Source organism: Nansenia antarctica (assembly GCF_963989245.1).
Source record: "Nansenia antarctica genome assembly, chromosome: 7".
Classification (NCBI taxonomy): Eukaryota; Metazoa; Chordata; class Actinopteri; order Argentiniformes; family Microstomatidae; genus Nansenia; species Nansenia antarctica.
The window spans coordinates 29,653,822-29,669,169 of NC_137677.1; the positions used below are offsets into that span (position 1 = coordinate 29,653,822).

Sequence of the window (15,348 nt, forward strand, 5' to 3'; positions counted from 1 at the left end):
TCAGAGCTTGGCAGACATGGGGAGGAAGAGGATGGCCTTCTGGCCCGGGCTGGTCTTGGCCCCAGACTTGTGCTGGCCGGTCCTCTTCATGGCCAGGTACATGTCAGGGTACTTCCTGCTGCGGTACGTGTTGTAGTTGTTACTCTCCAGACGCTCCAGGAAATAACACTCATCTGTCGCTCGCCTCTGAGGAGGGAGGGAGGGAGATGGTGAGGAAGGACAGAGGAGGGAGGGATGGAGGAGGGAGGGAGGGAGAGAGGGAGATGGAGAGGTAGAGGAAGGAATGAGGGAGATGGGGAGGGAGGGAGAGGAGGGAGGGGGGGAGGGAGGGAGAGAGAGAGAGAGAAAACAATAAACATGAGTATCAAAGTCATGGTTGAACCACAGTACTGATGTTGTCCACCTCAGCCAAACCCCTATCCCCTTAACCCCTCACCCCTTAACCCCTGAACCCCTAAATCCCACCCCCCCTCCCTATAATCCCTATGGAATGTCTGTTCCACTTAGAGTGACATTCCATCAAAACAAGCTAACCCTGTTTGGCTAGCTCTAACCCTGTCAGCTAACCCTGTTTGAATAGCTCTAACCCTGTCAGCTAACCCTGTTTGAATAGCTCTAACCCTGTTTCAGTGTGTTTCCTTGTCGTGTCCTTCCTGGGGCGATGTTTGTTAGGCTGAGAGGGGAGGGAGGGGAGGTTGTTAGGCTGAGGGGGGAGGGGGGGGGTTGTTAGGCTAAGGAGGGAGGGGGGGGGGGTTGTTAGGCTGAGGGGGGAGGGGGGGAGGTTGCTAGGCTGAGGGGGGAGGAGGTTGCTAGGCTGACATTTTATTGATGTTGATTCACGTCGTAAAAACACCTCAGGCCTCAATACCTCCATTGTTCCAGAGGGGCCCCGGCAGACAGACAGGATTCTGGGTAATCTGCCTCTAATGGAGACGTTTAGCAGGTCAGCCTCAGGGGGAACTGAGGGACCAGCGCAGCTCCGCACAGAACCAACATGAATAAACTCCTCAGTCAATCTGTGCTTAATGTGGAAACATGTTCATTCATTTCGAGTGGAAAGCATATTATGAGCTACAGCATATGACTGACACCAGAGTCCAGTTCCTGACACACACACACACACACACACACACATATATATATATATATATATATATATATATATATATATATATATATATATATGTTACGGTACATGTGGGAAAACTAGGGTTAGGGTTAGGTGCTAGGGTGCTACGGTTAAGGTTAGGGTTAGGGTTAGGGGTAGGGTTAGGATTAGGGTTATGGGTAGGGTTAGACAAGCCAGCATGTACCAAGTCAACGTAGCACCTAACCCTAACCCTAGTTTTCCCACATGTACCGTATTCCCACATGTACCGTAACATATATACATATACACAGACAGGCAAGCAGGCAGGTAGGTAGGCAGACAGACAGGCAGGCAGAGAGACAGACAGACAGAAAGGCAGGCAGACAGACAGAAAGGCAGAGAGACAGACAGACAGAAAGGCAGGCAGGCAGACAGACAGGTTAGAGGAATCAGTTGGTTTTTACTTTATTATAACATGTCTTAGTTTTGATGATTTCTAATAAGAATAAGATTAGAATTTAATTTGCTATGCCACACTTAACTGCCAAACCTCAGACTGCACAGATACACTGTACTGATCATACCATAATGTATTATATCTAATACTATCATGTATTATATCTGATAATACTATCATGTATTATATCTGATAATACTATCATGTATTTTATACAACAGTTAGTTCCGACCAAGTAATTTGATTGGACAAGAGGCATTCCATGAGTTACGATATATAGTATAACAGCACTGGGACTTTTAACTATATGTATCACTCCGCCGCACAGATGTTCTACTAAATGACAGTTAGACTACATGTTTGTGTTCAGGTTACTAGGCAACAGTCCATTTGAAGTTCAGTTGCGGAACTATTTTTTGTTTATTTTTATGATTAAATAAACAAACAAATCATAATCTGTTGTCGCTTATTACTGTTAACTAATACATCGCGCTGTAGAATTGTTGTATAAAAGCAATATCACACTCGAGGTTGTGCTGTTATACTGAATATCAGTAGCCCAATTATCGGATGGCTCCTATAGAGATTGATATAGGAGCCTATATCCTAAAATGATCCTATAAGATTATCCTGTGGTGTGAGGTGTGTTAAGAGTCAATCTCTCCCGACAATCTGCTCTCAAAATTGTCGGGGCCGACAATCGTAAATGTCAAACGTGTTCAATACTTACGACCAAAAATCCTTATGTGTGTGGGCAACTCCCGACAACTTCCGAGCAGGGTTACCAAATGGGCTCGTTTTTTTGGGTGGAATTTGCGGTTTTAGGCTGTGGTTAGGGTGGAAAATGTCAATCCCATCTGGCAACCCTGCTCGCGAGTCCGACTGTGACGTGGATGGAATGTAGCCAATCAAGAAGCGAACTGACTTCTTCTTTTTGTTCTTCGGCACTTTATTTGCCCTGTTGCACATGGTTGCCTCTACAGGTCAGTCAGGGTACTACGTTAGATAATAATAATAATAATAACTTTTTTTGTATAGCGCTTTTCCTGCAAACGTTGCAGCTCAAAGTGCTTTAATCATTATAGAATCGTAATTTAATTATTTTGTAATTTAAAGGCAATATTAAAAGGATGGGTTCACGCGAGATTTCTGGCGTGGGGAACGAGACTCTCTAGTCTAGAGAGTTTGGAGTCTGTCGTAACGATAATCTTTATGTCTGCATTGTAGGTCAGCACAGGTGTTCTTAATCAGACTGATTGGGAGGCGCATTGATACTGGAAATGCAATCTGAATTGAAGGTTGTTGGGGTATTTACCACTGTTGCTAGCCAGTTTCAGCTAGTAGTTTATCACTGTTGCTAGCCAGTTTTAGCTAGTTTAGTTCCTACATAAACTGTGAAGGACACAGGTTGAAGTACACCATTAGCTGTTGAGATCACTTGAGCCTTGTGAGAGGGAGGGCAGTTAAGCCCAATTTATACTTCTGCGTCGACTTTACGCGCGGCTACGCCATAGCCTACGCAAGGGCTCTCCCAATTTATAGTTCTGCGTTGGTCAGTCTGCGTCGCGTTGGTCGGTGTACTCATAGCGGCATAATAGCGATTTGTTTTGTTATGCTTGTTGTAATGAAAATGTCTATAATGCATTGAAATGACATTAAACTAAGATAATAAGATGGTTATCATAATTTTTCAAATCTTTATTAATAAGTAATTACAGAAATGGTCAATTACATTTCTGTCATGGCTTCCGCATTTTGGCCTACGAGAGAGTCGGAATCATGTCGGAATCATGTGCTACCAAGCGGACCAATCACAGTGCTTACGGTCTGCGTAGGTGTGCTGCGTAGTTACATTTTTGGAGAGGTGCGCGTGAGCCTACGGCGTAGATTTTAGCAGAAGTATAAATTGGGCTTTAGCTCACATAGTTGGCCGCTCGCTTAGCATGGAGGAGGTAGTGGGATCCACACACACACACACACACACACACACACATTAAGCCAGTGTTAGATCAGACAGGATATGAGCCTCAGGTGACAGACAGCTGCACCGTTTGACTTAAAGTGTCCTGAATGATCTAATGCTGGCTTCATGTGTGTGTGTGTGTGTGTGTGTGTCCTCCAGTGATGGAGCCTTCTCATTACCCCCACTAAACCACATCAGACAGACCTCTTCCTCTCTCCCTCCCTCCCTCTCATCATCCCTCCCTCCCTTCCTCTCTTCCTCCCTCTCATCATCCCTCCCTCCCTCCTCTCCCTCCCCCCCTCCCTCCCTCCCTCCCCCCCTCCCTCCCTCCCTTCTTCCTCTCCCCCCCCTCCCTCCCTCCCTTCTCCCCCCCCCCCCCCTCCCTTCTCCCCCTCCCCCCCCTCCCTCCCCCTGTCACTCACCGCTCCAAACAGTCGTCCGTCTCTGTTCATGGCCAGGTAGCGGTTAGCCGACACGCCTTTGATCACCACCTCCCCCAGCGCCGTGGCCTGCAGCTGCAGCTTTACTAGGAGGGGTCAGAGGTCAGTGTCAGAGTCAGGGTTCAGGGTCAGGGGTTAGGGTCAGGGTTAGGGTCAGGGGTTAGGGTCAGGGGTTAGGGTCAGGGTCAGGGGTTAGGGTTAGAGGGTCAGAGGTCAGGGTTAGGGTCAGGGGTTAGGGTCAGGGGTTAGGGTTAGAGGGTCAGAGGTCAGGGGTTAGGGTCAGGGTTAGCGGACAAGGGTCAGGGTTAGAGGGTCAGAGGTTAGGGTTCAGGGTCAGGGTTGGAGTCAGGGTCAGGGACAGAGACGGTGGGTAGGGTTAGTAGCAGCAACAACATGTACACTTCCCAAAGAAACATATTTATGTGTTTATGAAACATATTTACAACGCCATGTTGTTGTAAGCAGTCGCCCCGCAGTCCTGCCAACACATCTCCTCAGATACCCGATGCTAACCAGCTAACAATGCTAACCAGCTCATGATGCTAACCAGCTAAAAATGCTAACCAGCTAACAATGCTAACCAGCTAACGATGCTGACCAGCTAACAATGCTAACCAGCTAACGATGCTAACCAGCTAACGATGCTGACCAGCTAACGATGCTAACCAGCTAACAATGCTAACCAGCTAACGATGCTAACCAGCTACGCTATCGAACAGCTGTGTGGGCGAGGAGGGGGTGGGGGTTTGAACTTGAGGACTAAGTTTTACATCTCAACTGGTGGTGTGTTTAAGACAGGCAGACAGACAGACAGACAGGCAGACAGACAGGCAGGCAGGCAGACAGACAGACTGACAGGCAGGCCGGCAGACAGGCAGGCCGGCAGACAGACAGACAGGCAGACAGACAGACAGACAGACAGACAGACAGGCAGACAGACAGACAGGCAGACAGACAGGCAGACAGACAGACAGATGCATGGAAGCAGATTAAATATTTGAAGAATGACTGGTACAGTTAGGTCCATATATATTTGGACACAGACAGATTTTTTTGTTATTTGAGCTGTTTACCAAAACATCTTCAAGTTACAGTTATATAATGAATATGGGCTTAAAGTGCAGACTCTCAGCTTTAAGGTAAGGTACCGTAATCCAAATTTAAGGAAGGGTTTAGGAATTACAGCTCTTTAATATGTAGCTCCCTCTTTTTCAAGGGACCAAAAGTAATTGGACAATTGACTCAAAAGCTGTTTCATGGGCCAGTGTAGGCTATTCCTTCATTATGTGTTTATCAATTAAGCAGGTAAAAGGTCTGAGTTGATTCCAAGTGTGGCATTTGCATTTGGAAGCTGTTGCTGTATAGTACGAACAACATGCAGTCAACAGAGCTCTCAATGCAAGTGAAACAGGCCATCCTTACGCTGCAAAAACAAACAAAAAATCCATCAGAGAGATAGCGGGAACATTAATAGTGGCCAAATTAACTGTTTGGTACATTCTGGGGAAAAAAGAACGCACTGGTGAGCTCGGCACCACAAAAACATCTGGACATCCATGGAAGACAAGAGTGGTGGATGATCACAGGATCCTTTACATGGTAAAGAAAAACCCCTTCACAACAACCAGCCAAGTGAAGAACATACGCTTGTAATTTAAAAGAACAACGCTTTCTAGGCATGACCATCTCCCGGGACCTAAAGTGGGAGCAGAACACCGAGGTCCTCACAAAGAAGGCCCAGAAGAGGATGTTCTTCCTCCGGCAGCTGAGGAAACTCAGGCTGCCGAGGTCCATGATGGTCCAGTTCTACACGGCCATCATAGAATCCATCCTCACCCACTCCATCATCACCTGGTTCCCTGCTGCAACGACCAAGGACAAGGCCAAGTTGCAGCGGGTGCGACGTTCAGCAGAGAGGGTGATCGGCTGTCCCTTGCCCTCCCTCAACTCCCTGCATGACACCAGGGCTCTGAGGAGGGCAAGGAAGATCATGGCTGACCCCTTCCACCCCGGCCACGGCCTCCTCACCCTGCTTCCCTCTGGAAGAAGGTTGCGGCTGCCTAAGGCACTTAAGGCCCGCCACAGGCTCAGCTTCTACCCCTCAGCCGCCAGGCTGTTAAATGACTCTGGCTTCCCCCCCCCCCCCCCGCCCCCAAGTCTGCCCAGGACTGAACTGGACTCACTGTAAAAAACTCTGCACTGCACTTTACTTTATACCGCACTATCCAATGCACTGTTGTCTGTCCTGTGTTGTTGTTGTGTTGTCCTGTTTTTTGATATGTGAAAAAAGTATAAACGCACTTGCTGTGGTGACGAAGCAAATTCCTATATGTGTAATGCATAGTGGCAATAAACGTTATCTCTCAATCTCAATCTCAATCTCAATCTCAATCTCAATCTCAATCTGTAAAAAGACGTGGAGGTAGTGTGATGACATGGACATACATGCCTGGCTTCCAATGGCACTGGGTCATTAGTGTTTATTGATGATGTGACAGAAGACAGAAGCAGACGGATGAATTCTGAAGTGTTTAGGGATATTCTGTCTGCTCAGATTCAGACAAATTCAGCAAAGTTGATTGGATGGTGCTTCACAGTACAGATGGACAATGACCCAAAGCATACTGCGTAAGCAACCCAGGAGTTTTTTAAGACAAAGAAGTGGAATATTCTGCAATGGCCAGAGTCAATCACCTGATCTCAACCCGATCAAGCATGCATTTCACTTGCTGAAGACAAAACTAAAGGCAGAAAGACCCACGAACAAACAACAACTGAAGACTGCTGCAGTAAAGGCCTGGCAAAGCATCACAAAGGAGGAAACCCAGCATTTGGTGATGTCCATGTGTTCCAGACTTCAGGCAGTCTTTGCCTGCAAAGGATTCTCGACAAAGTATTACAAATGAACATTTTATTTATGATTATGTTAATTTGTCCAAATACTTTTGAGCTCCTGAAAATAGGGGACTGTGTATAAAAATGGTTGCAATTCCTAAACGTTTCATACAATATTTTTGTTCAACCCCTTGAATTAAAGCTGAAAGTCTGCACTTCAATTACATCTCGATTGTTTCATTTTAAATCCATTGTGGTGGCATACAGAGCCAAAATTATGGAAATTGTGTCACTGTCCAAATACTTCCGGACCTAACTGTAATACTGACAGGTTAGGGTTAGGGTTAGGTAAGTGTTTAAGCTGACAGGTTAGGGTTAGGTAAGTGTTTAAGCTGTGGAACTCAGGTCCTAAACAATGAAGACATGATTTCACAGTTCATATTCTGGGGAGAGAACAGTGGTAATGGTTCCTGCTGCGCCGGTGACAGAACATTCCAGAAACACCGTCTTAAAACTAAAGCAGCATTCCAGACATAGTCTGACTGACAAGCCTGTGATCCTGAGCCAGCTAGACCCCAGTTGACGCCAAACCTACATGAGACAAGGATACCAGAGGGAGGGAGGGGGGGAGGGAGGGAGGGAGGGATGGAGGGGGGGAGGGAGGGAGGTAGAGAGAGGGGGAGGGAGGGAGGTAGAGAGAGAGGGAGGGAGGGAGGTAGAGAGAGGGGGAGGGAGGGAGGTAGAGAGAGAGGGAGGGAGGTAGAGAGAGGGGGAGGGAGGTAGAGAGAGGGGGAGGGAGGGAGGGGAGGTAGAGAGAGGGTGAGGGGAGGTAGAGAGGGGGAGGGAGAGAGAGGGGGAGTTCACGTCTTTGTCAGACATCTGCCTGCACTTACTCCATGGTTGAATAATTGTCACCCTGGTTAATCAAAGGTCCTTTCCTTCCTCCCTCCCTTCCACCCCTCCTTCCCTCCCCTACTCCCCCCCCCCTCCCTCCCTCCCTGATTTACATGAAGGCCTTGTTGCATGACTAACATCCATGATCTCATCATACTTTCTCTCCTTCTCTCTTTCTCTCCTTCTCTCTTTCTCTCCTTCTCTCCGTCTCTCCAAGACTTCTCTATCACAGTGGAGAACTCTACTGTAACCTCCTCCCTGACATCCTCGACAACCGACTATCCTGTGTGGAGAACATCTCAGTTTTTTTTGATTGATTGAAAACTTTATTAGAAGATTTGCAGAAGTAGGTACATGAAAGTACATATTACATACAAGGTCAACTAACAGGATAAAAACCCAAGAAAGCCACTGGCTTATTTCAATTGGGGTCCTTGATTCTCAATTCATCGTTACATGTAAGACAGACAAAAAAGCTAGTACTATCTACAAGATAATACAGACAAATAACTATTACTATCTACAAGATAAACACACATCCATCATGGGAAGAACAATACAACGAAACATAAGGTATGTACAGCGGGTAGGACAGGTGGGGACATACACCACAGGTGGGGGCGGGGGACAAAACACAAAGTATGTACAGTGGGTAGTTCGGGTCTTTTAATCTGATTTTTGATTTAGAGGGTCCAGTTACGGATTGCAGCCTCCTGTAAATGTTTTTTGAGAGTGGTTTTGAAGGTGGGCAGTGTTTTGCACTCCTTTAAGATTATAGGAAGGGCGTTCCACATTTTTACTGCATAGTTTGCAAACGAGTTTAACCCCTTGTTTGTGGTGCAACGCGGTTGAACGTGGTTCGTGGAGCTTCCTCTGGTGTTGTATGTGTGGACGTTGTTCACATTTTGGAAGTATGTTGACAGGTACTTGGGTGTCTTTGTGGTGTAGCGTATCTTGAAGACCAGGCCCAGTGCAAGCTGCTGCACTCTGTCAACTACTCGTAGCCAATCAAGGCTCAAAAAATGAGCAGCGGTTAGATGTGTCCTAGGTTTGAGGCCTAGCAGAAGCCTAACCAGTTTATTTTGGGCTGTCTGGAGTCTTGTTTTATGGGCCTTTGTGGTTCTATAGTACCATGATGTTACGGCATAGTCGAAGTGACATTGAATGAGAGCTCCTGATAGGGTCCTCAGTGTGTTTTTACTGACAAGTGAGGATATCCTGTACAAGAATCTAGTTCTATGGTTCACTTTTTTGATTACTTTTGCTGCCATTTTATCTCCGGAAAGATTTGCCTCTAAGATGGAGCCCAGGTATGTAATATCCTCTTTTCTTGTGATATTAATGTTACCCACTTTTATTTTAAAATTTTCAGCCTTTCTGAGTTTAGATGGGGATCCGTATAGGATGGTTTCAGTTTTACCTAGGTGTATTGATAGTTTATTGTCAGCTAGCCAGATGCAGATTCTACTCAGTTCAGTGCTTAGCGCTTTTTCCACCTGCAATATGTCCCTGTCAGAGACCAGCAGAGCCGAGTCATCCGCGAACAGGAACAAATTGCAATCACATGCTGATGACATGTCATTCACATATATTAGGAACAGTAAAGGTCCCAAAATGCTTCCTTGTGGAACGCCGCAGGTCACTGGGAGGGGGGGGGACAGTGTTCCGTTCACACTAACCACCTGTTCCCTCCCCTCTAAGTAGGATTGCATCCAGCTCACCGATGTTCTATCGAACCCAATTGCTTTCAGTTTATCTAACAATATGTGGTGATCTACTGTGTCGAAGGCCTTCTGGAGGTCCAGCATGACCATGCCGCAGTACTTGCCCGAGTCCACCTCATGGTTGATGTGGTCGTTCAAATAGAGAAGGCATGTGTCAGTGGAATGGGATGTTCTGAATCCTGATTGAAATTCATACATCAGCTTTTTTTCGGTAAGGTACCTATCGACCTGTTCATAAACTATTTTTTCCATAAGTTTCGAGATGGAATTAAGAATAGAAACAGGTCGGTAGTTGCCCGGGTCTAATTTGCTTCCTTTTTTATACAGTGGGGTTACCCTTGCTATTTTAAAGTCAAGGGGGACGTGTCCCTGTTTGATGGAGAGGTTTATTATGTGGGTGATGATTGGGGTAATGGAGGCAGCTGAGTCTTTTAGAAATCTGGCTGGAATATTGTCATGGCCCGTGGCCTTTTCTGAGTGTAGAGCGCCTAGCTTTTTAAACACCTCATCGTTTGACACCATGGAGAGTTTAAAATCATCATTGCGTACACCCAGTTTATTGTAGAACTCACGGATGTGCTCTACACCATAACGCCCTGAGTGGGGTGGTAGATTGTTAACTAATTTAGTGGCTATGGTTGTAAAGAAAGTGTTTAAGCACTTAGCCACATCCAGCTTGTCTGTAAGGAGAGAATCACCAGATTTTATGCTGATGTTTGTAGACCTGGTTTTGAGTTTTTGACTGCAACCTAGTTGGCTATTAAGTAGCTTCCAAAGGTCACGTGGTTTGTTTAAGTTTTCTTCGATTTTGTTATCGAGGTATTCTTTCTTAGCAGATTTGGTCATGGTAATTACCTGATTGCATAGTTTGTTGCATTGTTTTTTAATTTTCTCAAAGTGGGTTTTGTGATCTTCGTTTAAGTGTTTCACTAATTTTGATTTGCATTTTTGAACTTCAGAGCATTTTAGGTCTCTGACTTTCATAGCATTTAGAATGTCCGAATTCATCCATGGTTCCGATCGGGTTTTAACCCTGGTGGTTCTCATGGGGGCTATACTGTCAATAATATTTAGGAATTTGGTTTTGAAACCTAGCCATGCCTCTTCAACCTGTGTGCATTTTAGTTCATCAAACCAGTCTTGATTCTCCAGTTTATGGTTTAAGGCCTCACTAGAATAGGATTTAAGGGATCTAGTGGTTACAGTTTTATGACCGCCAGCCTTGGGTTTTTGTTTTTTACGAGTGCAAAAGATCATGTAATGATCACTTAGCCCACATACAATAACCCCACTCTTGGAGATTTTGGACTCATCCGATGTTAGAATGAGATCTATGGTGGTTTGAGTAGAAATACACACCCTAGTGGGTTTGGTAATTTGTTGACAGTGACAGCACGCTCCTGCAGATTCTTCCTCTACAACATCAGAAGGACACGTCCATTCCTCACCAGAGAAGCAGCGCAACTCTTGACCCAGTCACTGGTCATCTCCCACCTTGACTACTGCAACGCACTCCTGGCTGGGCTCCCCGCCTCTGCCATCAGTCCTCTGCAGCTCATCCAGAACGCTGCTGCCCGTCTGGTGTTCAACCTCCCCAAGTTCTCCCATGTCACCCCCCTCCTTCACACCCTTCACTGTTCTCCCAGTAGCAGCTCCTCAGATTCAAGACCCTGGTGCTCGCCTACTCGTCTCCCCTCACCCTCTCTCCCCCTCACCCTCTCTCCCCCCCTTCCTCTTTCTCCCCTCCCTCTCTCCCCCTTTCTTCCCTCCCGCCCTCCCTCTTTGGATGGATGGACTGGTTGGACTGCACTTACTGTATATAGCTCCTTTTTTGCTGCTCCAAAGCGCTTTACAACGGCCTCTCATTCACACATTCACACACACATTCACACACCAATGGCAGCAAGCTACCATGCAAGGCACCGGCCCGCTCACTGGGAGCAATTTTCGGGTTCAGTGTCTTGCCCAAAGACACTTCGACATGTGGCCAGCCGGGGCTCGAACCGCCGATCTGCCAACCTTGTGATCATTAGACGGCGACTCTACCTCCTGAGACACAGCCTCTACCTCCTGAGACACAACTTCTACCTCCTGAGACACAGCCTCTACCTCCTGAGACACAGCCTCTACCTCCTGAGACACAGCCTCTACCTCCACTAGCCTCTACCTCCTGAGACACAGCCTCTACCTCCACCTAGCCTCTACCTCCTGAGACACAGCCTCTACCTCCTGAGACACAGCCTCTACCTCCTGAGACACAGCCTCTACCTCCTGAGACACAGCCTCTACCTCCTGAGACATTAAACACCTCTCTCCCCCCTCCCTCTCTCCCCCCACCTCTCTCCCCCCCACCTCTCTCCCCCCACCTCTCCCCCCCCACCTCTCTCCCCCCCACCTCTCTCCCCCCCACCTCTCTCCCCCCACCTCTCCCCCCCACCTCTCTCCCCCCACCTCTCTCCCCCCCACCTCTCTCCCCCCACCTCTCTCCCCCCACCTCTCTCCCCCCACCTCTCTCCCCCACCTCTCTCCCCCCACCTCTCTCCCCCCACCTCTCTCCCCCCCACCTCTCTCCCCCACCTCTCTCCCCCCACCTCTCTCCCCCCACCTCTCTCCCCCCACCTCTCTCCCCCCACCTCTCTCCCCCCTCTCTCCCCCCACCTCTCTCCCCCCTCTCTCCCCCCACCTCTCTCCCCCCACCTCTCTCCCCCACCTCTCTCCCCCCACCTCTCCCCCCCCACCTCTCTCCCCCCACCTCTCTCCCCCACCTCTCTCCCCCCACCTCTCTCCCCCCTCTCTCCCCCCACCTCTCTCCCCCACCTCTCTCCCCCCACCTCTCTCCCCCCACCTCTCTCCCCCACCTCTCTCCCCCCACCTCTCTCCCCCCCACCTCTCTCCCCCACCTCTCTCCCCCCCACCTCTCTCCCCCCACCTCTCTCCCCCCCACCTCTCTCCCCCCCACCTCTCTCCCCCACCTCTCTCCCCCCCCCACCTCTCCCCCCACCTCTCTCCCCCCACCTCTCTCCCCCACCTCTCTCCCCCCCACCTCTCTCCCCCACCTCTCTCCCCCCTCTCTCCCCCCACCTCTCCCCCCCACCTCTCTCCCCACCTCTCTCCCCCCACCTCTCTCCCCACCTCTCTCCCCCCCACCTCTCTCCCCCACCTCTCTCCCCCCACCTCTCTCCCCCCACCTCTCTCCCCCCACCTCTCTCCCCCCACCTCTCTCCCCCACCTCTCTCCCCCCACCTCTCTCTCCCCACCTCTCTCCCCCCCACCTCTCTCCCCCCACCTCTCTCCCCCTCCCTCTCTCCCCCCACCTCTCTCCCCCCACCTCTCTCCCCCCACCTCTCTCCTTCCACCTCTCTCCCCCCACCTCTCTCCCCCCTCTCTCCCCCCACCTCTCTCCCCCCACCTCTCTCCCCCCCCACCTCTCTCCCCCCCTCTCTCCCCCCACCTCTCTCCCCCCACCTCTCTCCCCCACCTCTCTCCCCCCACCTCTCTCCCACCTCTCTCCCCCCACCTCTCTCCCCCCTCTCTCCCCCACCTCTCTCCCCCCACCTCTCTCCCCCCACCTCTCTCCCCCACCTCTCTCCCCCCACCTCTCTCCCCCCACCTCTCTCCCCCCACCTCTCTCCCCCCACCTCTCCCCCCCACCTCTCTCCCCCCACCTCTCTCCCCCCACCTCTCTCCCCCCACCTCTCTCCCCCCCTCTCTCCCCCCACCTTTCTCCCCCCACCTCTCTCCCCCCCACCTCTCTCCCCCCTCTCTCCCCCCACCTCTCTCCCCCCACCTCTCTCCCCCCTCTCTCCCCCCACCTCTCTCCCCCCACCTCTCTCCCCCCCACCTCTCTCCCCCCACCTCTCTCCCCCCACCTCTCTCCCCCCCACCTCTCTCCCCCCTCTCTCCCCCCACCTCTCTCCCCCACCTCTCTCCCCCCACCTCTCTCCCCCCTCTCTCCCCCCACCTCTCTCCCCCCACCTCTCTCCCCCCCACCTCTCTCCCCCCACCTCTCTCCCCCACCTCTCTCCCCCACCTCTCTCCCCCCACCTCTCTCCCCCACCTCTCTCCCCCCACCTCTCTCCCCCACCTCTCTCCCCCACCTCTCCCCCCCACCTCTCTCCCCCCACCTCTCTCCCCCCACCTCTCTCCCCCTCTCTCCCCCACCTCTCTCCCCCCACCTCTCTCCCCCCACCTCTCTCCCCCCACCTCTCTCCTCCCACCTCTCTCCCCCACCTCTCCCCCCCACCTCTCTCCCCCCACCTCTCTCCCCCCACCTCTCTCCCCCCCACCACTCCCCCCCACCTCTCTCCCCCCACCTCTCTCCCCCCACCTCTCTCCCCCCACCTCTCTCCCCCACCTCTCTCCCCCTCTCTCCCCCACCTCTCTCCCCCACCTCTCCCACCTCTCTCCCCCCACCTCTCTCCCCCACCTCTCTCCCCCACCTCTCTCCCCCCACCTCTCTCCCCCCACCTCTCTCCCCCCCACCTCTCTCCCCCACCTCTCTCCCCCCACCTCTCTCCCCCCACCTCTCTCCCCCCTCTCTCCCCCACCTCTCTCCCCCCACCTCTCTCCCCCCACCTCTCTCCCCCACCTCTCTCCCCCCACCTCTCTCCCCCCACCTCTCTCCCCCCACCTCTCTCCCCCCACCTCTCCCCCCCACCTCTCTCCCCCCACCTCTCTCCCCCCACCTCTCTCCCCCCACCTCTCTCCCCCCTCTCTCCCCCCACCTTTCTCCCCCCACCTCTCTCCCCCCCACCTCTCTCCCCCCTCTCTCCCCCCACCTCTCTCCCCCCACCTCTCTCCCCCCTCTCTCCCCCCACCTCTCTCCCCCCACCTCTCTCCCCCCCACCTCTCTCCCCCCACCTCTCTCCCCCCACCTCTCTCCCCCCCACCTCTCTCCCCCCTCTCTCCCCCCACCTCTCTCCCCCACCTCTCTCCCCCCCACCTCTCTCCCCCCTCTCTCCCCCCACCTCTCTCCCCCCACCTCTCTCCCCCCCACCTCTCTCCCCCCACCTCTCTCCCCCCACCTCTCTCCCCCACCTCTCTCCCCCCACCTCTCTCCCCCACCTCTCTCCCCCCACCTCTCTCCCCCACCTCTCTCCCCCACCTCTCCCCCCCACCTCTCTCCCCCCACCTCTCTCCCCCCACCTCTCTCCCCCTCTCTCCCCCACCTCTCTCCCCCCACCTCTCTCCCCCCACCTCTCTCCCCCCACCTCTCTCCTCCCACCTCTCTCCCCCACCTCTCCCCCCCCACCTCTCTCCCCCCACCTCTCTCCCCCCACCTCTCTCCCCCCCACCACTCCCCCCCACCTCTCTCCCCCCACCTCTCTCCCCCCACCTCTCTCCCCCCACCTCTCTCCCCCACCTCTCTCCCCCTCTCTCCCCCACCTCTCTCCCCCACCTCTCCCACCTCTCTCCCCCCACCTCTCTCCCCCACCTCTCTCCCCCACCTCTCTCCCCCCACCTCTCTCCCCCCACCTCTCTCCCCCCCACCTCTCTCCCCCACCTCTCTCCCCCCACCTCTCTCCCCCCACCTCTCTCCCCCCCACCTCTCTCCCCCTCTCTCTCTGTCCCAGTAAGTGATGCAACTCTAGAGACATACTTCAGGAACAGCAGCCAGATGGGAGAGATTAGGAGGTATCGTGTGTGTGTGTGTGTGTTGTGTGTGTGTGTGTGTGTGTTCTGTGTGTTGTGTGTTCTGTGTGTTGTATGTGTGTGTGTGTGTGTGTGTGTGTGTGTGACTTCCATGAAAGCTCAACAATACTTGATCAGTTCTGTGGTGTTTAGAGCGCTGGTCTTCAACACAGCTCAGTTTCTAATGAAAGTATTCTAATTCCTGAAATAAATAAACATAAATATTCTAATTCCTGAAATAAATAAACATAAATATTCTAATTCCTGAAATAAATAAACATAAATATTCTCATTCCTTCAGCTCAACATGGCTG

At 51.7% G+C, this 15,348-nt stretch overlaps 1 protein-coding gene across 1 annotated transcript in view; it reads right to left on the reverse strand.

Moving 5' to 3' along the window:
* Positions 1–15,348, reverse strand: part of fgf2 (fibroblast growth factor 2) — a gene marked incomplete at both ends in the record, with an annotated part of 16,847 nt that continues 1,499 nt past the window's right edge. Inside the window, 2 exon segments of the mRNA XM_080536654.1 lie at positions 1–186; positions 3,933–4,036. Coding sequence (XP_080392780.1) covers positions 1–186; positions 3,933–4,036 — 290 coding nt within the window.